This window comes from Pezoporus flaviventris, unplaced genomic scaffold, assembly GCF_033815535.1.
Source record: "Pezoporus flaviventris isolate CSIRO_AGI_PZ_B2104156 unplaced genomic scaffold, CSIRO_AGI_Pfla_v1 ptg000047l, whole genome shotgun sequence".
NCBI lineage: Eukaryota > Metazoa > Chordata > Aves > Psittaciformes > Psittacidae > Pezoporus > Pezoporus flaviventris.
The window spans coordinates 13,730,664-13,754,634 of record NW_026892595.1 but is presented as its reverse complement, the minus strand read 5'-3'; the positions used below and the strand labels follow the sequence as shown (position 1 = coordinate 13,754,634).

The 23,971-nt window shown below is 40.4% G+C and overlaps 1 protein-coding gene across 1 annotated transcript in view; it reads right to left on the bottom strand.

Annotated features, from left to right (window-relative positions):
• The window catches only part of ITGA8 (integrin subunit alpha 8), a 109,949-nt gene extending 86,349 nt beyond the window's left edge, over positions 1–23,600 (bottom strand). Inside the window, exons 1-10 of the mRNA XM_061468371.1 lie at positions 23,286–23,600; positions 22,930–23,054; positions 11,032–11,132; positions 8,458–8,581; positions 6,386–6,447; positions 5,521–5,566; positions 4,412–4,537; positions 3,467–3,511; positions 1,112–1,155; positions 100–156 (exon numbers count right to left, since the gene is read on the bottom strand). Of these exons, the coding sequence (XP_061324355.1) occupies positions 100–156; positions 1,112–1,155; positions 3,467–3,511; positions 4,412–4,537; positions 5,521–5,566; positions 6,386–6,447; positions 8,458–8,581; positions 11,032–11,132; positions 22,930–23,054; positions 23,286–23,479 (924 nt within the window). The 5' untranslated portion in view covers positions 23,480–23,600. The remainder of the gene's footprint in view (positions 1–99; positions 157–1,111; positions 1,156–3,466; positions 3,512–4,411; positions 4,538–5,520; positions 5,567–6,385; positions 6,448–8,457; positions 8,582–11,031; positions 11,133–22,929; positions 23,055–23,285) is intronic.
• Positions 23,601–23,971: the final 371 nt, after the last annotated feature.

Here is a 23,971-nt window from a genome sequence, read left to right as displayed (position 1 = left end):
ATTAATTCTAAAATCTGTTTTATATATATTTTAAGCTATGTTAATAAAACTGTATCCTCTAGAGATATTATATTTGATCACATAGTTGTTTGACATTACCTGTTCACCAGTGAAATTCTGGATAAAGGTCAAGTCTGAAGAATTAATAATTGAGACCTGGTAACAGAAAAATATGGAAAGTTTCAAGCACAACATCACTGCAAACCTATCTGTCACACTGTGGCCAAGAAAAAACAATTATTTTCTGTCTCACCACAGTTTTCCTATATGATCTTGAATGAATCACTAAGACTTTATGAGTCTCATATAAATATAAATAAATATATAAATAAAATGGGGAAATAAATGGGGAAAAGACTGCTTCCCTTCCTTACTGGACACTGAACAGAAGCAAATCAGATTGTCAGCTAATCAGTGACTACATTATTAGGCATGAAAACAGGAACTTATACCATAAAGAAATATATGCATACCTACATATATATATATGCACACACATACACACCTTTCCTCTGAAAAATGGTATGAATCAGTTCCAGAGACACAATGATTTCTGGGTTCACAAAACTAGAGAATGTGTCTGTGGCTAGGGTCTCTGTTTCCCAGTCAGGTTAGTTCTGAAACTTTCTTTTCCTATGAGGTAAAAGATGCATCCACATACATATATCGTTTTCTCCCATCACTTCTAACTTAATATTTAGCATCTAGTATTCAGTGTATATACTTAGAGCGCTTAAAATAAACAGTGGGTATGAATTATCTGAACTTGGACAGCTCACTACTGCGGATACAGCATTGCACATGAAATATGCTAACCTAAGGGTAAGATCAGATCTGATAACACTCACTGGGTATAAGGATTCTGGTCATACTCAAAGCATGCTTGAAATTGCCTATTGTAAACAGACTTCAGAAGGGACTAAGCACTTAATATTCAAAAGTAAGGCATTTCAGCCCAGCCAGATAAGCCTGAGAGTGAAAGTCAGTAGCATTTTTCTCTTACTAAAAAGTTTAGGAACAAGGAGACAGAAAATATAATGTAGCCTTTAGCCTCCCAAAGAGTAACTGCCTTTTCAATATAAAAAGGATAAAATGTGGGTCCAGTACATACATAGCCAAAGTTCTGCGCTCCCCTTGGGACTCCAGCAACCAATTCTAAAAGGATAAATGATCAAACAGTGAACTGGTTATGCCACGAGTTGTACATGCAACATGTATCCCAAGCCACTTAAATCTTCCTTGATATATAACGCTTAGGATTTTGATTTGTTATCTGTATCAGAAGCATCTGCAAATCTCTTAAAGACATTTACTCATAAGATTTTAACTTCCCCTAAGTGCATCTAGTTGCATGAAATAGTATATCTTAAATTTTGAATACACTCATCCAGACAACTCTTTCTGCCTAGCATTAGTTAACATAGCACCGCATTATAAAGCTGTCTTTCTCCAGAAGCATTTGAATGTTATCTCCTAGCCTGGGCTGTGAAGTTTATGTGGCAGTCAGAAGTGTGCTTTTAGCATGCACAGACATTTCCAAGCCATGTTGCACCTCGCCAGTCATAGGCTGAGGTCTAGCAACCTCTATGCAGGTGAGTAACTTGAATATGGACTGAAAGACTGTACAAGACTGCACTGTTGGCTCTACATAGAATCAAAGAATCATAGAATAGTTAGGGCTGGAAAGGACCTTAGGATCATCAAGTTCCAACCCCCTGCCATGGGCAGTGACACCTTGCACTAAACCATGTCACCCAAGGCTCTGTCTAACCTGGCCTTGAACACTGCCAGGGATGGAGCATTCACAACCTTCCTGGGCAACCCATTCCACTGCCTCACCACCCTAACAGGAAAGAAGTTCCTCCTTACATCCAATCTAAACTTCCCCTGTTTAAGTTTTAACCCGTTATCCCTTGTTCTATCGCTACAGTCCCTAATGAAGAGTCCCTCCCCAGCATCCCTATAGCCCCCTTCAGATACTGGAAGGCTGCTATGAGGTCTCCACACAGCCTTCTCTTCTCCAGGCTGAACAGCCCCAACTTTCTCAGCCTATCTTCATATGGGAGGTGCTCCAGTCCCCTGATCATCCTCATGGCTCTCCTCTGCACTTGTTCCAGCACTTCCATGTACTTCTTATGTTGAGAACACCAGAACTGCACACAATACTCCAGGTGAGGTCTCACAAGAGCAGAGTACAGGGGCAGGATCACCTCCTTCGACCTGCTGGTCACGCTCCTTTTGATGCAGCCCAGGATATGTTGGCTTTCTGGGCTGCAAGCACACACTGAACCTGGCTCATGTTCATTTTCTCATCGACCAACACCCCCAAGTCCTTCTCCACGGGGCTGCTTTGAACCTCTTCTCTGCCCAACCTGTAACTGTGCCCGGGATTGCTCTGACCCAGGTGTAGGACCTTGCACTTGGCATGGTTAAACTTCATGAGGCTGGCATCAGCCCACCTCACAAGTGTGTCAAGGTCCCTCTGGATGGCATTCCTTCCCTCCAGGGTATCAACCGAACCACACAGCTTGGTGTCATCGGCAAACTTGCTGAGGGCGCACTCAATCCCACTGTCCATGTCAGTGACAAAGATGTTGAACAAGACCGGTCCCAACACCGATCCCTGAGGGACACCACTCATTACTGGTCTCCAGCCGGACATTGAGCCATTGACCACAACTCTTTGTGTGCGGCCATCCAGCCAGTTCTTTATCCACCGAGTGGTCCATCCATCAAATTGATGTCTCTCCAATTTAGAGACAAGGATGTTGTGTGGGACAATGTCGAACGCTTTGCACAAATCCAGGTAGATGCCATCAACTGCTCTACCCCTGTCCATCAGTTCCATAGCCCCATCATAGAAGGCCACCAAATTGGTCAGGCAGGATTTCCCCTTAGTGAAGCCATGCTGGCTGTCACCAAGCACCTTGTTGTTTTTCATCGGGACCCATGGACTTGTGCACGTTCAGATTTTTAAGATGCTCTCGAACCAGGTCCTCTCCTACAGTGAGCTCAAGGTCTTCATTCTCACAGTCCCTGCCGTCTGCCTTCCAAGACTTGGGTGATGTGGTCAGAGCCTTTGCCAGTGAAGACTGAGGCAAAGAAGTCATTCAGAACCTCAGCCTTCTCCAAATCCTGTGTAGCTAGTTCTCCCAAAACATGTTACAACTGGTCACCAAACTGGCTAAATAAAGTGAGCTTGGATGGCTCCACCTAGCATGTCGTCACAGCTCTAACTGCTGAACAGATGCATGGCCAGAATACCTTAGCAACAGATTCAGACTTCTGGGTTACTTACATTCTGATCTGTTAAGATACGTCTTCTAAGGAAATATTTGCTTCTGAGAATATTTGGTACAGATAGCTTAAATGTCACCTATGTTTCAAATGTATGTTCCTGCACAGACCCAAAATGAGGAAATTAATAGCTGCATGGCTATGAGGTTTCAAGTACGTAGCTTCTTACCTTGTTCAAAATCCCCAGTAAATTCCCCAGCAGCCACTGAGTATCCTGTTTAAAGGTAAATTACAAGAAAAACACTTGATAAACCATTTCTTTAAAAAAAAACAACATGCAAGGTTGATCAGATTTTTCTGTTCACCAGATCAGCACAATGCAACTTTTCTAACATCAGTATACTAAAACTGTGTGGAAGAAAGGGAAAATTGTTTATCATATTATTATAGCTAAATTAAGTGTAGGTCTGAATGTATAATAAATCTATCACTTTTCTCAAAAAAATGAGCTTTTAAATCATTAATACTTCATAATTTATCTGAAAAACAGCAGCTACTGTGGTGGTTTGCCCTAACAGCTACTGACACAGTTTAGGTCTTCATTACTGTACTGTAACATCTGAGTATCCTGTTTTAGCCTATATGGAAGACAGATTTCCAAAGATTCAGTGAAGTATCTCCTGAAGCTTTTGTAAACCTGTGAGATAATTGCTGTTGACACAGTAAAGATTTTGGATTTTATCAGGGACTGTAGTTTCAAATCTATGGGCAGAGGTGAAAGGATGCATCTCTGCCTTCAAATTCCACTGCATTCTTTCTATATTTATGTGAAGAAAAAATTGTCTTACACGCAGAGACACATGAATATCATTACAAAAAAAAAGAAAAGATATAATTGGGAACATTTTTTATTTCTGCTTAATTATTTAAGATCAAATAATAAGAACCCTAATGAGCCATTTAAGCTCTCAACCCTCAAACCCGGTCCCCATGCATAATTTTAAGCATGGTCATAATGCCGTTGAAGTAACTAACAAAATACTAATTTGCTGTTGCGCAGAACATGTTCAAATCATCTCAAAATTGGGACATTAGTAATGTAGGGCTACTTTTCAATATGTGTAAGCCCCATGCTCTTAGAACATATTGCTAACTGGCACAGAGATTAGCTTACCCATGTAATTGTCATCATACGAGGGTGGTGCCACTCCTGTTTGCTTCTCTCGTGCCAGTTTCCTCAGAATATCCTTGAAGGAATAATTTGCAATGATATCCACAATACTTGCAGTGATTACCTGACCTGGATTCAAACAACTTCATAAATGAAAGGAGCATAAAGGAGAGCCAGTTTCTACAAAACAGGGCTAGCAGTACATCAGAACAGAGCTGAAGGGATAATACAGCAGAGATGCAAAGAGCAGACATCATCTCCCAGTCTTTCTCCATTATTACTCTGAAAGTCCTAAGAGTGCACATAAATGGGCATTGAGACTCTACTGAACTACAACAAAAGCATCTCGAGACCCACATCAAGGTGCTGATTCAAACTAAAGTCTAGCATTTTCAGGCTCAGCTACCTTTTGATGGTGTACTGCATAAATGTAGTAGACCAGTGGAAGCAATTTCTTAATGAAGAATTCAAAGCTATGAATTCCACACCATCATAATCAACTAGATCTTCCTCCTTTAATGGTAATGCAAAACCACACACTAATGAGCCAGACAATGGGCAAGTTGGTAGTCAGAGTCTGGGAAATCAGCTACATGACATCTCAGAACAGGTTAAAGCAAAAATACCCTTTTAACCCTTTACCAAAATCACTTCAGGTTTTATCTACATGAGAAACTACATCTTGGAAATTACAGTTATGCCACAAATAAGCTAAAAATATATGCAGATAGCAATGAAAAGGTGGTGTTCACAAATAAATAAGTGAAAAAAACCTGAAACAATTGCATTCATTGCACAAACTTTAGCTATTTTTAAAACTGCAGTATTTCTAGGGAAAAAGTGGGCTTATTAATCAAATGACAAACGTGCTAAAATGGCAACATAAGAAGTTACTGCTATTTGTTTCGCCTCCTACCCAACCTTCATCCTGAGTTTTCTCTGACTTACTTTTACCCTCAATTGCTTGCCAAACAATTCTTCTGACTTATATTTGCTGAAAATAAGACCAGACTGGTTATCTTAAGCTGAGAAAACAATGGAAATCTAGTACAACATTTTCAATACTTTCTGCTTCACTTCTTAGATCAAGTTAACCAGCCAGATGAACATACCTTGCCAATAAAAACTACCAGGCCCGCCTACTATGAGGTCTCCATTCTACAAAAAGCAGAATTGAACAAAATTACACAACAAAAGAACACAACAAAGTTAAGCGTGCATGGGAAAAACAATTTAAATGACCAAAAGAATATCAGAATCATGATACAGGAGAACAGCTCTGCACAAGGTAATGATGTAGGTGCATGGACATGCAGGGAAAGCCACAGTCAAATAAAGTTAAGATCACCCTATGCACTGAAAACAATAGCAATGATCAATGTTATGTGAGGTCCTGGTGCTGTAATAATGGCACATGTAATAACAATAATTGCACAGTTTATTCTTCGGCCCATAATGTTGTTTCTGGATCTTCTTGGCATACAAGAACAACTAGCTATTTCCCCTAAGCACTTTCACTGTCACCTCCAAAAAGAATGGTCTTACTCAACGACTTCTCTGACTCCAAAAGCATTTTTATACAAGCTATTCCACCTTGTTAAAACGAGCTACTACTAGCCCATTATTTCCTGAAAGTCAGGTCTTTGGATAGCATTGTAACCAATGATAGAAGATTCTATCTTCTATCACTGAGATAGAAGAACATACAAGAGATAGAAGAACATACAAATTTTTGCCTAATTATTAAGACAGACCAAGCAGTCAGACTGGAATGCTGCCAATTGATAAACAAGTGCTGATTGCAGTATTTCTTTTATTAATGAAACCAGGAAGTTTGAAGCTTGCAAAGGGGGAAAAACTTGCAAAAACTTCACAAAACTTTCCATATGCAACAGCATGGGTAAACTCTTGATCACTTGTGCTTGAACACTGGTGATGTATTACATTTGTTAAAGTATTTTGGAAGAAGAATCTCACCTTGTAAAAATCTAAGCTGAAACCTGCTTGACAAAAGCCTTGTCCTTCGGGATCTGCATTGCCTGCAATTATGAACAGAGAAGATTTTTATTGATTTCACAGTACACATGGAAGACAGCTTACACATCACTGGAACTGTAAGACTGTAAATGCAAAACTACCAAAATACATGAAAAGATACGCATCCTTTTTTAGAAGAGGCAGAGCAAAACAAGACTTTTTACAGGACCCTGAACATGCAGCTCCCTTGTGAAGATTTTGAGGAGCAGGAATATAGGAGTTACTTGGGACTTCCGCCTCTCAGTGCTAAGGAAGGACCTTTGCAACAACTACCAGGGATACAGTTTGAATTTGGCTGGACACACAAAAGTAAACAACTTGACAAGAAATCCTAGAATGGTCACCAGAATCTGCCCTGCCATAAACACAAGAGTGTTTACCAAGGCATTCTCAAAAAATGCAGACATAGTAGATGGCTCAGCACGGGTCAATGTTCAGATGACATTTGGTTATCTGTACTATGGCTAGGGAAAGGGTACATGTCCTTCACAAAGGCCAGGCCTTTAACTGATATACATTTGGTCAATGAGGACTGAAGTGTAATATAATTTTGGATGCAGATTTATACATGCAAAACCATGCTTCCTGCTTCTGTCCACTTTCATTTCTAGTCTCCAAATCCTTACATAATTGTTCAAAGCATCTTGGCATGCATTTTAGGGTTTTCCTGTAAGTGCTGGAGTGCTGGAAGTGTGCAGGATTGGGAAACTGGGAGCAGGAATGGTGACTTGAACTCTCTTTTCAAATGTCATAAGCCTTTGGCAAAGCCCCAGTGAGACATCACTGCTAAACAGATTTTCTGATAGGCCATGGAAAGCATTATTGGGCTACATTATTATCACATATCTGTCAGATGTCAAGAAAATCCAGCTACATGAAGTGGTGCTGTCTCTACATCTCCACAGGAAAGAGACCTTTTAATTATGTGAAGTGTCTGATTTTTCTGTAAAATGCCTGTTACTTTCTTGACAAAATCAGAAACTCAAAGGTAGGAACACAGTTTGCAATAGGAGAACAGTTAAAGATGTGTTTTGAAATTAGCCCATGTGCACAGGGCAAGAATGCTAGCTGCAACAGCAGAGTCTTTGTATCATGACAAGGAACTACATCATAGATTTGCTTCCACAGCTTCCCCTCAAAGGGATAGGTAAGCTCATCGTATTTGCTGTCTAACACACATTACCTTTAGAAACGTAACTGAAAGAACAATTTTCTGATCTGTGAATGCACAAACTGCCACAGACCTAGCTCGGTCTAAAGCTCAGTAAAACCACTGGATACTTCATATTGATTTTAATAGTGTGGAGCACTGAGGTCAATGAAGGTATTAAGAATCATCATAAGCACTTGGACACAGGATGCTGAATAGGATGAACAAGTGATATAATCTAACGTGTTGGATTTTCTGCAGACTTCTAGGTAACTGAACTTCGTTCTAAATATACACGCGTTTTTTCCCTACGCCCCTAGAAGTAAGGCCCAGAGATGGCTATCACATCCTCAAAACAGCACAGAGAAGAATGCAGAACAGCACTGCTAATGCGCATGGCTTTCTTCCATGCTGGAACTTCTTCATAAATGAGCTATTGTGGATAGTTATTGGCATGAATGGTGTAGAGGCTGTGTTTCTGTGCAGGGTCTGGTCTTCAGATGGTGATCCTGCGATGAGAGATTTATACTCAGCATAAGCATGAATAATTGTTTAAAATGCTATTTGGTTCTTATCTAGATCTGTTTGCTACATTTTAAAGTCATTTAAATTGAACCAACTATAACTCATCACTATAACTGCGTAAGCTTAATTTACTTAATTTTTCCTCTTTCAATTAAACAGTAAAGCACACAATTACAGGTGTATAGCTGAATGTAATTTTTTCTCTAAATCCTCATCCAGTGCAATAATGTCATATAGCAATCTTCGTTCAACCAAGACTGTGTGAAGACTGAAAGGATGAAAGCACAGAGTACAATATCAATTCCTCCAACACAGGATTGCTCCTATTTATACTTACTGTTGCGACACGGTGAATATTCAGCATAGGCACTGAAGTTCTGAATTGCTACATAGCAGGTGCCAACAGGGTCCTTTTCAGGGCTGTCTTTAAGGGTTCTCCAATGATATAAGGGAGCACAAGCCTATCAAAACAGAAACAATATCGTACGCACCTGTCACATACTCACCTATCTGGCAATTGCAATTAATAAGCAGTGTTATGAGGATTCTCTCCGGTACTGTATCATTCATTCACAATGTATTGACAGAAGAAAATGCAGGACCACTGCTTCTTATAGTTTCATTATAACCTGAAAAGCATAATCTGATCTTTCACTTATAGCTCTTCGTAGGTGAAATCTGTCAGGGAATACCACTCACACTAAAGCATATGTTACAGATACCCTCTAAGCCTGCCTTATAAGTGATATATTTGCTCTATTACTGCTCATTGCACAAGATTTGATCCCATAGTTTAAGATAGAGATCACATACATGTGGCTGAAGACATTCCTACTTCTGTCCTGATATGTCTTAAAATAATGGGTGTTGCCATTATTATATTCAGAAGGAAATTTGTTGTGTCATATCGTTTATCACAATCATCAGATTGTGTTGTCTTATAAAACCTTAATTTAAATCTTTAGAGAGATGGTACAGCTATAACGGATTCAACAGTCTCTGGGTGAACATGTTTTTGCTAAGTTCTGGTTACTGAACTAATTTGATCTGTGTTATAGTAGTGGTATTACAAACATTGCAGTGTAAGGATAAAAGATATACAAGCGGTGGAGAGAGTAGCATCATCTTTTTTGAAAGTAACTCAGATAACTGGAAAAATAAAAAAGATAAGCTGTCAGGTATGCAAGTCATTCTTTAGGGGCTCCTGTGACCTAAAACTTTTCAATTGGCAGGGTGGTGAAGACACTAATTCTTCCTACAGCCTTGCCTCTGTAAGATACAAACAAATCCTTTGTTCATTTCCTACCTTGTCTTACTTCTCCAATCAGAAACCTGCCTACCTCTGGCAAGGTTTTGTTATTATTCACAGTACTGTATAAACCTTCATTCTGCATTCAGTTCCAGCTGAATGAACCACTGTGCTACTCAGTGCTTACCAAGGAAGTCAGTGCTTCTGGAACAATGGTTTAAGGAATTGGGACTCTTAGGATGTCCCTGCCTAGAAGACCTTACAGATTAAAACAGGAAGCAAAACCAGAGTGCAGTAAAGAAGAGTATGTATCCTATGAGCATGATTTTAGGTACATTTGACATTGAGCAAAATAGATTGAAACGAGCTCAATATAAGCATAACTGTTGACCTGATGCAGTTTCCATCACATCTGAGTTTTAAAAAAAATAGAAGTTTCTGACAGCTTGGTGACATTGTCTTTTTCTCTCCTTTCAAAGCTTAAAAGGCATTTTTTTCTACCTTCACTCTTCACATTTTTGCTTGTCTGTTTCAGAAAGCCTGAGAAGAGTTATCAGAGGCAAACCAAAGTTTGGTCAGTACAGACACAGCACATCAGTTGGTGCTGAGGTTTTCTGCTCACTTGATTAAGATTCACCAAATGATGACAAAGAAGCTTTATTTCTGGTTTTGAACTATTGTTTAGTGGAGTACATAAAATGAAAAATCTTCAGCTATTTTTAGCATTTTTACATCCACTTAGCTCTGTAACACAACAGGGTGATGTTTTATTCATTACCTATTTCATGTCAAAATCCTTTCCTAGGTTAACCACAAGCCATACTAAATAAGGGAAGGTATTTCCTTTAGACTTCTTCCCTTATGACTATTTCTTGAGTAATAACTGGAAGTTTTAAACAAATCCCAAGACACAAGCTGTGGCTTTGCAACTGTAAAAACTAACAAGATTAATGACCAAATTAATTATTCTTATCACAGTTATTTCAGTTGCATTTTTGATGTAAACCTTTGTGTAAATATAAAATGTCTACATATAAGCAGCATCACCACTACTTTGCTAAGCAATAAAAGTATTTGCCCCCTGCTGGAGTTCTCTATCAACACAGGTGAAATGCACAGTGAAACTGAAAAACAAGACATTGCACTTTGACAGCAGTCTTGATTAGGAACTTTCTTATGACTTTTCTTGTGGCTGCTTTACCAGGATTATGACACAGCTTTTCAAAACAATGTAAATGTGACAAAAGAAGTCAGTGCTTTCTCTTAGTAATGGGTCTTCAGCACAAAAATCTTGGCTTCCATTACATTCTGTATTTAACACTCCAAATAAATCTTCATAATACAAAACATTTTATAGTATATAGCTATCAGTTCTTGTGTATCTCTAAAATATATTTGTTATCTGTTAAAAAAATCATCATTTACTTCCATAAAAATATGGAATTCTGCTATCTTCACGACAGTAGGCTTATCTTCACTCGGTCAGTTCAACCTGATTTTATAGGCTGCTTTCATTTTCCGAGTTATACACATAATCTGTTTTATAATTCATGCATAAGTCTAGAGTTTTTTCCATTATCTACACATAAAGAGCTATTAAAGACATACGTTTGAGAAAAATAAACATTATCTCCAAATGAATACCGAATGCGTAAGACTTACCACAACTTTCTCCTTATGAGCTTTGACTGTTGCCCCAAACCACTGGTTTGTCTTAAACTCAATAGGTTCCCTGGTGCCATTGACTTTAATTTTCCTGTTGTCTGATAAGGAAAGAAGCAGTTGACGGCTTATTTTCAAAAAGTATTACCCTGAGAATTACAGATACAAGTGAACAGACCGATGGGTATATCACATTGCATCCACTGTCATCGTCCTGTCAGCTTAACAGGAAATGGACTTTCTAGTATCATTTATACTTTTCACTGGTCAGCAGAAAACAAATTCACACATGAAAATTAAAAGTAATTACCCTGAAAGTTCAGAAAAAATAAAAAGGATTGAAAGAAGAAACCCTGTTTTCCCCTGCCAAAACAAACAAGAAAACAAAAAGGTTTAGCTGGAATTTATGATAAAGAATGAACAAGAATCTACAAAAGTAGGTGAAAAACCCTGAAAGTTTTCTCATGCGTGGTAGAAGCTTCCCATGCCATGCAAAAACCATGTTCTATAATTAGTTTTTGTCAAACAAATGACATTTCTCAGCATGCTTATTCAAAGACCAACACTATAGATAGCAAAGGACTTAGTTCTTAACAGAATTACATGTGTACACACTGCCACAAGAGACAGCTTCTTAATGTTGCTTTATATACACTCTTGCAGATGTCAGCATAAGAGAAGCCATCTGGGCAAAGACTCAGGCCAATTATAATGCATTTCAGGTTTTAATAAAAAGCAGACATCCCTTCCTTTCACCCTCAGTTCTCTGAAGTAAACTGATTTCCCATATGTTCATGAGCTATGCTCTTCCCTTACCAGTCACTCCTAATGAACTTCTCAATTTATACACAAGCAGGGCATTACTCCTTCCCCCTTATATCTGCATTCCCTTATGTTTGCTTCTGGTTCGTATCAGGAGAGATTTCACAAGAATCAATCCTTTTTTATTCAGTATACGTGAAAATAAAACTATATACTATCTACCTTGGAACGTAGGGAAAAAGGTATGTCAGATTATATTCTATGGATTTGCACAAAATTTTTAAACCTGTGGAAAAATGCAGTAAGCTCTTTGAAAAGCCAACACTTCCTGGGATTTACCCAATAGGAATAGAGGAGATTCCTGAATGCTTTTCTAGGATGTTGGACCACCAGTTACTTCAGCTCATGGTGACCTCATAAACATTACAGATATAAACTGAAGTAGCAAAAATAATACATTTTATTTGGAGGACAGGGGTACTCTGTATTTTTTTCTAATAAGAAGAAAAGCTGAATGAGAATGCATCTATGAAAGTTTGAAAGTCTGAGAAAACATCATCCTTCATACAAATACTTGGTTTTGTGCTGTGCCAGTTACAGGAGCTAGTATGGAAATCCATGCTTAGGGATAGGAGAGAGAGAAATTTTAGGAACATTTAGATCTTAAAAATTCAGGAAGTGTAACTTAAAATCAATCACAAATTTTCATTTTTAGAATATATTTAAGTTACGCCAAAACTTTAAGAGTGTGGGAGACAGTGACACACTGCATTGCAGGAGCTGCCAGCTTCTCCCTAGCTGTTGGCAGCACCACTTGTGATTATTTTTTCCAGTGAAGTCAGACAATTTCAAACTTTAAAGGTTTCTTTTTTCTCTTTTAACGCTCCTGCAAATCTGAACATGATCAATGTCCACAGATGAGGTCCTGATAGAAACAAAGCTTTTGAAGCTTGAAAATCAGCCATGGTCAGCTTACAGCAGCCAATGCTAGCCTGGCTCTGAGGATACTCATGACCAGTATTCTAACTTAAAAAGAGCTTACATTTTCAATCAAAACAGCATACTTGTCTACTGGCAAAGTATACCAGAATTTGAAAAGAAGTTAGGTTTAAAACTAGCGCAACTGTTTGCAGGATTTATAAAACCACAGATGAATTTGTCAGTAAATCTGCAAGAACTGTACACACACCCACTGCGCTTAGTGGCACATGGTATAGTATGAAACTTCCATCATGTGGCGTGGGATTTTCATTATAAAATGATTAGTAAATCACCACAGACACTATTAATAAATAGCTTTTTTCCCCTAACTAAATCTCTTTTGTTAGAAATTCTCTAATCAGCTTTGTTCAGGATCCATATTCCCAGTTTCTGAGGTTGTGCCTTAAAATACAGTTTCATTTTTTGTATTTAACAACCAATCAATATTTCAGATTTCTGTAAAACCATTACTGCTTCCCCTCCAACTTTACGAAAATGAAGCTATATACACAACTAACTTGCCTGAATACTGTAGATTGTTATTACTGTGCCCGGGTTGTATTCAGCTAGACAGCAAGCCTCTGAATGAAGCCACTGTAAATGTCCACTTCCGAGTTAGTCATCCACTTAGAAATGCAGTAGGTAGGTCACAAGTTCTCCTCCTAAAGCAAATATCTGAGAGGGTCAGGTGAACCACGGCCTAAATGTACTTTTTTTTTTCTTTACCAACTGTAGATAGCCATGGGTGACCAGTTTATACCAGACTCAGGTAAAAACTATTTATTTACTCAGATAAATCCCAATCCAGTAAAAAAAAAAAAAAGTTTTATTTGTGTCTTCGATATATCGCTCAAAACTGTGTTATCTAAACATTTGAAAAATAACATGTCTGTACCCTGTCAGCACCCTTATATGACAGGGAAATATCTCTCCTTGTGTTATTTATGGGGATCTGAGGCCCACAGGCTATGTCTATACTGTACCTTACCCAGGGGCTAAGCTGTAATTCTGTGAACAGCAAAAACTTGGCTTGAATTCAGGTTGCATTTAAATGCCATCTTCTCTTCTGGAAGAGAATGCCTGGCCCCTTTTAGGAAGGAGTCCAGGCTATCTTGCATCATGATACGTGACACTAGTGTAGGGACAGCCAGAATACAAGGCAGCAGCTGGGCTGGGCACACAACTCCTGAGCTTGTCCACGCAGCGGTCCAGCGAGTGCCTCGAGTACCAGCTGGACTGTTTCAGAGCCAGCCCAGGAGCTGTTCCAGATGGTCAACAGTCTGGATGACTTGCAAATTTGGCTTCAAACTCAGCCCTGGAGTCACTCTTAATTCTACTGCCTAAGACAGCAGTCTGTATTGCAGGCTAAGGCCCAGACAAGCAGGAGTATACAAAGAGCAGACACATGTATAAATATAAACATAGGTGCAAGGGCATCCTTAAACTGCATTTCAGCAACACAAAAGCATCTAATTTTCTGCTGCAGGAGCCAAGACTCCTATACATTGCTACTGCCCCACAATCCAGAAGCAGCTCTGGAGATGATGAAATATGATTCTCAAAATAAGCATTCCATCACCCAGTCTTTTAGACTTGAGGAACCTAGGGACTACCAACGCCAAAGGAGTAGAAGGACAAGTAGAAAAGTTTGAATTCAGTAAGTAGCAAACCTATGTAAAAATAGCACTGCAGAGATTAATTTTTAGGAATTAGAACCTGAACCTAGAGCAAGTGTTAAGGCCAATCCATCATTTGCACACATTAAACTAAATTTGGTGCTTTCTATGGTGACTGGTCTCTCAGTCACTGAGTCAGCACATTACAAACCGTTTAACAGGCATGAATCAAACATTACGCTTGTAAATATTTCTTTGTTGTAGTAACCAGCATCTGCATAAGAAACAGATGTATTTGCAAACACTGACAGTGGCTCATTGCAATTCATTCGGCTCTTTAAAACTAGAAGTAAAAAATGCATCCTCTAGTATAACTTGAAAATACTCAACAAAAGCAGATAAAAATGTTTTAATCAAACTTAACATAGGGAAAAAATGCTTTTAATCAAAGCAACAAATCCAGCCAGGTAATACACCTGTAACTGTGTCAGGTAAGTCTCTCACTGTTCAGGAACTTTGAAAAGTGTTATCTTTACTTGCTCCACGTGTGTTTGCCTGTATCTACTGGATAGACACAGATGACCATTACCAAGCACCTGCAGCAGGCTCAGTTACACTCTGCTCCCTAAGCTGTACCTACTCAAGATTACAACCAGGATGGCAAACCCCTTTCAAATACCTGTTCTGATACATGTGTGTATGTATCTATGCACATCCATACAGATAAATAAATATAGACAATACAAAATGTGAAACATATATTTATACATAATTATATATAAACACAGTAGAGGTGAATAATCACCTCAACCTATCTATATTTATATAAAATGGGAATACAAACATATAAAACCAACAAACATTTATATCTGTATTTATATAAATACATATAGGTAAAGGAAAGTGAATAACCCCCTCACATGGAGACAACACCTGGTATGCGATGTACAGTTTTGAGATACCAGTACAAGATTTGCAGATGTTTGGTCCAAAGAAGAAAACACAAAAGAGGATCTATTTCCTCTTCATCCGGTGTGCAATAGGTAGAGAGAAGAGAAAGCCAAAGTCCCATCTGAGGTACGCAGCAGAAAGAAAAGAGGCAACAGACATAATCTGCAAAAAGGGCATTTCTGATTAGATATAAAGAACAAACTCTTCTAAATGAGGGTGACTAAGCAGGATACCTAAAGAGGCTATGGCATCTCCATCCCTGAGTAGCTTCAAAACATGGTTACACAAGCCTTTGAGCAGCCTAATTTAACTTTGAAATGAGCATCATTAGGGTCCTGGCTTACAGAAGGGAAGAGAAAGAGGGGAGGGTTCATACTGACATGCATGGCTCCATATTCTAGAAGTGAGGGAAGAGAGAGCATGTAGTCAACCCTATGACCATGGTAGAGTAGTATCATTTTGGTATCACTACCATAAGAGATTCCAATGATACCACCCATTTCTAAGCAAAGGGAAGTCAGTAACATTGTCGTGGTTTAAACCCAGCCAGCCAGCTTGTTCACTCACTTCCCCCCGTTCTTGCCCTCCCCCTTCTCCCAGAGGGACAGAGAGGAGAATCAAAAGAATGCAACTCCCACAGGTTGAGATAAGAACAGTTTAGTAACTAAGGTATGACACAAATCACTACTGCTACCACCAATAATAATAATACATCATTTCACCACCAGTTGACTGATAACTCGCCCTGCCCCCCCCCCCCCCCCCCCCCCCCCAGCTTGACCAAGCACCAACCGATACCTCCTCCAACCCTGCAGTCTACCAGCCCCAGTTACCTCCTGGGCATGACATGCTGTGGTATGGAATACCTCCTTGGCTAGCTTGGGTCAGGTGTCCTGTCTCTGCTTCCTCCCGGCTTCCCCTCCTCCCTAGCAGAGCATGAGGCTCACAAAATCCTTGGCCAAACCAAAACATCATTGTTATCAGCTCTGTTCCTGAGCCAAAAGTCAAAACACTGCACTGCACCAGCTACCAAGAAGGAGAAAAAACGGCTGCTACTGCTGAACCCAGGACAAACATTTACAGGTTCGTTGCTATTACATGCTCAACAGACCAACAGAATACAAATGCAAAGCTGAAGACTATGATCTAGAGAACCACGCCACAGAATTGCCTTCAACATTAATGCTGGGGCAAAAAGACTCTATAGTGTTTAGAGACAGTAAGGATATGCAAAACCCTTGCATGACAAGAAAAGTTGTTTTTATTTGGGGATTTATCTGACTCTGCAAATACCTATTGAATTTCTGTTTTTTATTGTGCCTTAGATGCTATTCAAATGAGTTATTTTAATTTAACGTCATATCTAGAGAGCTTTATTTGGACTTTCATTCCATGGATCAAGAAAAAAAGAATCACCAAACCCAATAGGATGTTTTCCCCTCAGTACAATCTGATCAAAAACATATTAAGACCTCAGAGCCTGAACTAACATAGCTAAGGGTATTTTTTTCCCTTCTTTAGATAAGGCTGAGACTTATAAAAGAAACTCATGAGGGTCTATTATAAATCAGAATGCTACAAGTGAACCGTGAGGCTCCAGATAAGGTCTTACTGGCATAGTGGACTGAAATGTGTCAACATTTAAAAGAACAGCGAAGTTCTCCCTCAGCACTTTCTCTTCAAATGCAAATCCTGTTTTGTAACAGGATTCTAAATTTTCCCCAGAATCTTACCATCTCTACAGCTAACGAGTTTTTCATGTAACCAAACCTCTCAAGTCCCACAATACATCCTTTCCTTATGCAGTACCTGGGTTCTGTTACAATCAGCTCAACTGCTGGCCAGAGCAGCTCATGTTTTTTATCAACCGCACGCTTGGCCAGAACTGATCTACATCCCACTGCCCTGTTCTTCTTCAGAGGCTGTTCAATTTTTCTCCAACTAGTTTAGAAAAATAAACCTGTTTTACTAAAACTGGTAAAGTTAATTGATAGCAAAGACAACACCTCAGTGACTTCCGGAAACTTAGAAGTGGTATCTAAAAATCTGCCTTTAGGAGCTAATTTAAAACATAAAAACTTGTTGCAGTCTGTTAAGTATTAGAATTAAAAGTTACCATTATAATGAGTTTCTGAAATCTGAACTATTAGCTTTTTACTAGATTTCAAATGCAACAGTGGACTTCAGGGGGCATTTAAGTTTGTTTCTGGCTGCAAGATGCTTTGAGTGCTTCATAAGTTCCCCAGTTAATCAAGCGGGGAGAAAGATTTCTTCGTATTGCTCTCCTGCTACCTCTCCTGGCAGCTGAACGGAAGAGCACGCAGTTTAAACAAGGACTTGGTAATTTTACCTCAATGCTAAATCAGAAATAGTCATTGTAAACCTCATTTCATAATAGAGAAACTGAAAAGGAGAAGTTATGTTTGTGTAGTTAAGAGAGCAAAGACAGATCATAGCTCTTTAATATAATGCCAACACTTGTTCCCCTGTCCTATCACTGAGTTTCAAAGAGTATCACAGCCTTCCACTGCAAGGCAATAGGATGGCTTTACAGAGCAGGGAAACAAGGGAGAAGAGTCTCTGCCCTTCAGTCCATATCTCCTGGAGTAAGGGGATACTAAAAACCCTTCCATTATACTTTATCTCAGTTTTATGCTGCAATGGAGCAGGCTAAAGCACTAGTTGTGCTTTCAAGGGCAGTGCTTTCAGCTTTCAAGAAGCTTTCAAGCTTCTTCCCAGAGTCTTGACCCTAGTGCCCAGATTTAGGGAGTTTTCAAGAACTGCAAACATGGAACTGCAGAGTCACTGCTGTATCAACAGCAGGAAAATATGAAGAGTTCCTGCTAAAGCCCCTTCTTGGCTGAAGGCCATATCACTAGCCAACCCATATGGGAATGTCTGGTTACATGACCTGCTTATGGGTGGGTTGGCTCAAATCCTACAGCATATCAAAATTTCATCCTCCTTCCCATCTCTGCTCCTCTGTCCCTTGTCAGGAATTTCATCAATAGGATTAATTACTGATGTCAGTTTGTAAGTAAATCACCTCACTGCTTTGGAAATCCCTGGGTTAGCTTCTATGAAGACCAGAGAGAGATGGATTTAGCAATTTAGTTGACAACTGGGAAGAACTGCTGGTTGAACAATTTCAGTCAGGTGGCATTACTTTTAGGAATGGGCTGCAGATACTCCTGCACCTCTGTTAACTCCAACAAAGCTATTTTCTCAACAGAGAAGTTTAGCCACACACATTTCCACAGAAACACAAGTAATGCATCTGCTCATAGCACTCAGACCAGGTTGGGCATCCCATCATACGCAGAGTGTCACAGAGATAATTTTAGGAGTAGTCTTGGTCTTGGGTATCAGTTTTAGCAGTAAGGATCCCAGTCTGACAGCTGGACCATGGCACTCAAAAGTAATGACATATTTTTTAAAGATGTTCTTATATCTTTTACTAGGAATTGAGTACTGAATCGAATACTGAGTGTTCCTATTTGGAACATTAGTTACCAATGCAATGTCTACTCCCTCATGTGATCTTAATTTCTGAGAAAAAAAGGAACAAGAGAGTTTCACAAGCAATAATGATTTGCCTTTTGTCATTTAGAGCTTATGTGACACAAAGAATGGAGTTTAGTCCTGAGTTTCACAGCTGTGTGGTGGAGGGAAGTTGGCTGTACCTTGCCAGTTACCCTGGGTACAATTCTTGCACCATCAGATCTCTGATCCATGATGGTAAGAGAATTGGATCTTACCAATTCTGGTAAGATCCAGTTCTCTTACACCAATGTCAAAATATCAGGTCCAGTTAGGCTCAGCACTTGTGTTCTCCTTTCAGGACTCTATATAAAAGTATTATTCACAAACAAAATTCTTCAACAAATCAGCCTTTACAGGACCAAAGACCATCATATCTCAGTGCTTACCATCGTAATATTATCCCAAGCAAGCCTATTTTTTTTCCACCAAGGTGGCTGTTGCTTAATTGGTTCCTTCAGAATACTTTCTGAATAAGTGTCCCCTCTACCTAAGACACTATATACTTTACAAACTCAACACATTCTTTTTTCCTTCCTTCCTTCCCTTCCTTGACTTATAACCCTGATCTTGTTCATCGTTGCTCCTTAACAAGCCTTAAACACATGTGGAGAGAGAGTTTGTTCCTGTTTAGTTTGTTATCCTTTACACCCACGTAACAAGACATATCTATCCATTCTCAGTACCTGTAAAGTACTGAATAACTATAGATTAGTGCAAAGCAACTCCACACCTGTAACATCATAATATTCAAGAATGTCCAGAATCTTGACTGAAGCTATCACAGAATACTAGTCAATGTCCTCACTGTTTTCACTTATTAGGACCAAGATGTTAATAGTATTCACACAAATGACATCAAAACATTTGCAAATCAAAGAATTCTATTCTTGTGGAAACAGTAACATAATGTGTACAGTTACATACGACTCTTAGCAATTAGGTGTCCACTTACTTAAACACTCATTTGTGGCAGTAGAAGTCCAAATAACATCCAAGCGCATTGCATGTTCCCCCCTCAATGGCAGAAAAAAACTTGCACTGAATGCAACATACCTGAGCTTCATTTGTGTACCCAGTCCTTGGAAATGGAAGACATGAGCCTCATGCCCATGTATAATTTAAGCCAGTGGTTTTCAACCACTTGGATTTGTTGATCTCTTGAATTTTTATGTTACGGTGGAAATTTCATAGTTTCATGACCTGCAGAATCTAACTTGGGATACAGTACTTGTGACTCTGCTTTTTTTTTTTTTTTCAATATTTATACAAGTCTTTCATTGAACTCTTGTGGCTGAAAAATACTGATTTAGTAAATTCTTTATCTATTTGTTGGATCGCACTGCCTTTTAGGTGTTACATTATACTTTTCCTTTCTTTCTAGTTCCACTCAATTTTTACTTCTGAGCTTAATTTAAAACGCTTTCAAATTTGCAGCACTTTTGTCCCTTTTATTTTGCTTAGTGAATCTAACTGAAAGAGCTGGTATTATTTGGTTAGTCAAGAAAAAAGTATTTTTAAAAGGAAGGCTTTGTATAAAAATGCATCAAGATGAAATCTTCCAGCTCTGAAGCAGCCTCTGTAGTTTTTCAGTTTTGTTTCAGAAAACATTCCCAAAGCTTTCCAAGACTTTTAAAAATCTTCTATGAGGCATGAAGCATTAATCTTTAAAATTAGAGCTGCTAGAGCTGAGTTTCCAGTCTTCTGACAATTACTGAGTGGCTTTGTTTTGGGAAAATGGATAATCTTGTGGCTAAGGAGCTGGAGGAGAAGAAAAAATCCTGAGTCGGTTACCAGTATCATCACCAACTTCCTCAATGATCTTTGACAACTCAGACTGACTTTTTTCTATTTATTAGAATAAATATAAAAGTGTGACTATAAATATAAAATGGGAATAGCAGCATTTCTGAGTGATGTTGTAGGGAGAAAGCATAGCAAGCACAAGGTGCCTGTACAAGAAAGCTATAATCTGAAAATATCCCTATTTATTAAGGACTGTCCAAGTCCCCTTAGGCATATAATGGTCAAAAGCTTCAAAAGGAAATGCGCGTAACAGACTATCTGAAATAATATAATTTAGGATAGAGCTCAGACTACTCTGTTTCAGGGAATAGAGAAAAAGATGGAGAACACACTCCTCTAAGTAGTGTATTTTGGAGGGAAAAAACTGACATGAAATGTACAACCATACTAAAGCAAAAAGAGTCATCTAAGGCATGTTGGAGATGGCCCTTATGTTCCTGGCAATAAAGAACAGATGTTGGTACAAGCTACGCAAATCTTCCCAGGATCCCAGTCTGTGAGGGCAGCTGGCCAGTGAACAATGACACCTTTACTGGCCTTGGTACTGGAATGAGACAGCTAATGATAACACTGCTAAACCTGCCTACAGTGCACCATATATCGACCCAAAGAGCTCGCTCTGGCTTAACTTCAGCTGTCTACAAGCTGTCTACCCAGAGGACACAACCAACCATCTCAGGAAGACTGAATGAATTACACTTTGGAGATTCCAAGCTGAATAGTTGTATGATAAAGTCCAAAGCCTTGTCAACATACTCATCAACCTGTGTTTGTGCCTTTATCTGAAACACAGTATCTGCAAAAGGACATCTCTGCCCAGAGTAAGGAGTTGTCCTGAGTTTCCCACAGGAAAGCCAGATGTCCTTCTAGGATATCTAGTGATGAAACCTAGATGAAACTAAATGAAACCTTCTAGGTTTCATCAAAAGATTTTCATTCATTTTTCAAAATGCCTCTTCAAAATGCAATGGAATTTTCATTTGGTAAGTTTTCTATTCAAACCTGAAATTGATTTGTACAAATAATACATTCCACTTCTGTTACATGAACTACCTAATTATCAAATGGAAATACAGGAATATTTCCTACACTGGCCTAATTTTAAAGATATGGGCATATGACAATAAAAATGCTGTGTGCACACTGTCTATGTCTGTACATTCACATTTATATATAACCATATGCTGTAGGTAGTACTACATGCCTTAGTAGGTACATACACATACAGGAACTCTCACTCTGTTTTGAAGAATTCCCAGAATGATGGGAGGGTCATTCTGAGCAGAGTTCCTAGACACTAAAATCGCATAGGATGTGGGTGGCTGGAGCTGGAAGGGGTAGAGAGCTGCACTCCTTACTTGCTACATTTAAGTAAGCTCTTTTAATTTAATTTGTGCTCTTAGAAAAGAAGTGAACTGCATTGTGTTTGCACTTAAATAAACCACAAATGTTAAGATTAAATATAACCTAAGAATCACAATTTTTGCTTAATGATTAAACTGTCAAAGTCTGCCTAAATGAAGGAATCATTTTTAAAGTCCCTGCAAACACTAGGTTTAAATTATTTTCAAGACCTATAAAGAGACAATAGAAAACATAAACAGCCTGAATTGTTTAAAACATGTGTTCCCTGTAATTAAATAAGAAACATCTGTCTTGGGACTTTGGAAGTGGGTATAATCTATCCTCATTGTGCCTAAATCAGTTAGGATATAGCTTCCAATGATCAGAAGTAAAATTCTTTCTCGCTGAAAAGAATTCAGTAAGCATGCCACATGAGGCTCTTCAGGCAGCTGAACAGATGGAAAACCCCTTGCTGAAAGTACCAGCAAATAGCAATCCTGTGAGTTCCAGGATTCAGGGAAGTGTATGAGACATGGGTTTGGGGGGTTTGTCTTCTGAGCACTCAAACCCCCTTTTGCCCCAGTGTTTTCAAAATGAGGAATCTACTAAAAACACCGAAGCATTATTAAAAAAACAAAACAAAACCAAAACATGGCAGTTATTAAGATGAACTACACAGAGCTCCTGGAGGTCATAACTCCTGTTATTTCTCTGAGGACCATTAAACCCTTCCCCACAAGCGCACATGCATACAGCCTCCCAGGAGCCGGGTTTCTCCAGCCAACTGCAGATACTCAGCCCAAAGTGATACAACTAAAGCGAGCCCAAATGGAACTTGTGCCGAAGGGAGACTTGAGCATAGCCAAGCATCAGGCACAACATTCAACGATTCACTTACTGGTGTTATCAAAGGGTATCTGCCTGCACTGGGTGGCGGGCCAGGCGCAGTAGTACACCGCTCCTCCTTCCACTATGTCTGGCTGCGTGGTGTTGGCTTTGGGAGCTCCCACCAGGACACTGACCCTGCGAAACACACCGAGAAGTCACCGGGCGATGGAGACCAACAGGCGGCGGCGCAGGCACGGCGGGCCGGGGACTGTCACCCAAGGTATGCCCATCGCCTTCCCCGCAGCCCGCTCCCAGCCCCGGCCGAGCGGGAGGGGCGGGGGACTCTAGCTGGGGCACAGCCGGGTTCCCGCTACCCCCCGGGACCGCACTGAGGGAAACGACCAGCCCGGCGGCTGCGGCACTCACGTGCTGGGGTCAGGGATGTAGAAGTCCACCGAGTACCCGAAGTAGCTCCCCGGAGGCCCGCTGTACACAGTTAGCTTCTCCTCGTCCAGGTTGAAGGCCACCAGCGCCGGTGCCCAGAACAGCGCTAACAGGAGGAGCAGCGGGCACGGCAGACGCCGGCGGCGGGCGCGGCACCCGTGGCTGAGTCTCAGCATCCTTGCCCCCGCCACGGCCGGCTCCCGTGGGCAGAGCAGAGCAGGGCAGAGCAGAGCAGAGCGGAGCAGCTGCCGTGAGGTGCCGCGGAGATCTGGCTGCCGCCGTGCTCTGGCGGCGGGACGGGGGCTGGCGGGGGAGGCTCGGCCACTCTCACCCCGCCGCAGCCGCCGCCGCTGAAGGGCCAGCCGCGCTCGGGCGCCCCCTGGCGGCTCGTGCTCGGCGCCCGAGGCGAACAGAGCAGTGCAGCCGGAGCCCCGCGGCTGTCGGCGGTCCTGCGGAGCCGCGGTGAGGCGGCGCCGGGAACGAGGTGGGTCAAGAGAGGAAGATCTTACTCGAGGAGTCAGCATTTGAAACCGTGGGTCCCCCCGCTGCCAGTTCGGGGCCGTCTCACCTGCGTCTCGGTCGCTGGGGGAGAAGCTGTCCCGGAGGTGTGGGCATCTCGGCCCAGCTCCCCAAGACCCCCCCTGGCGCTGTCTGCAGCACTTGCGGCT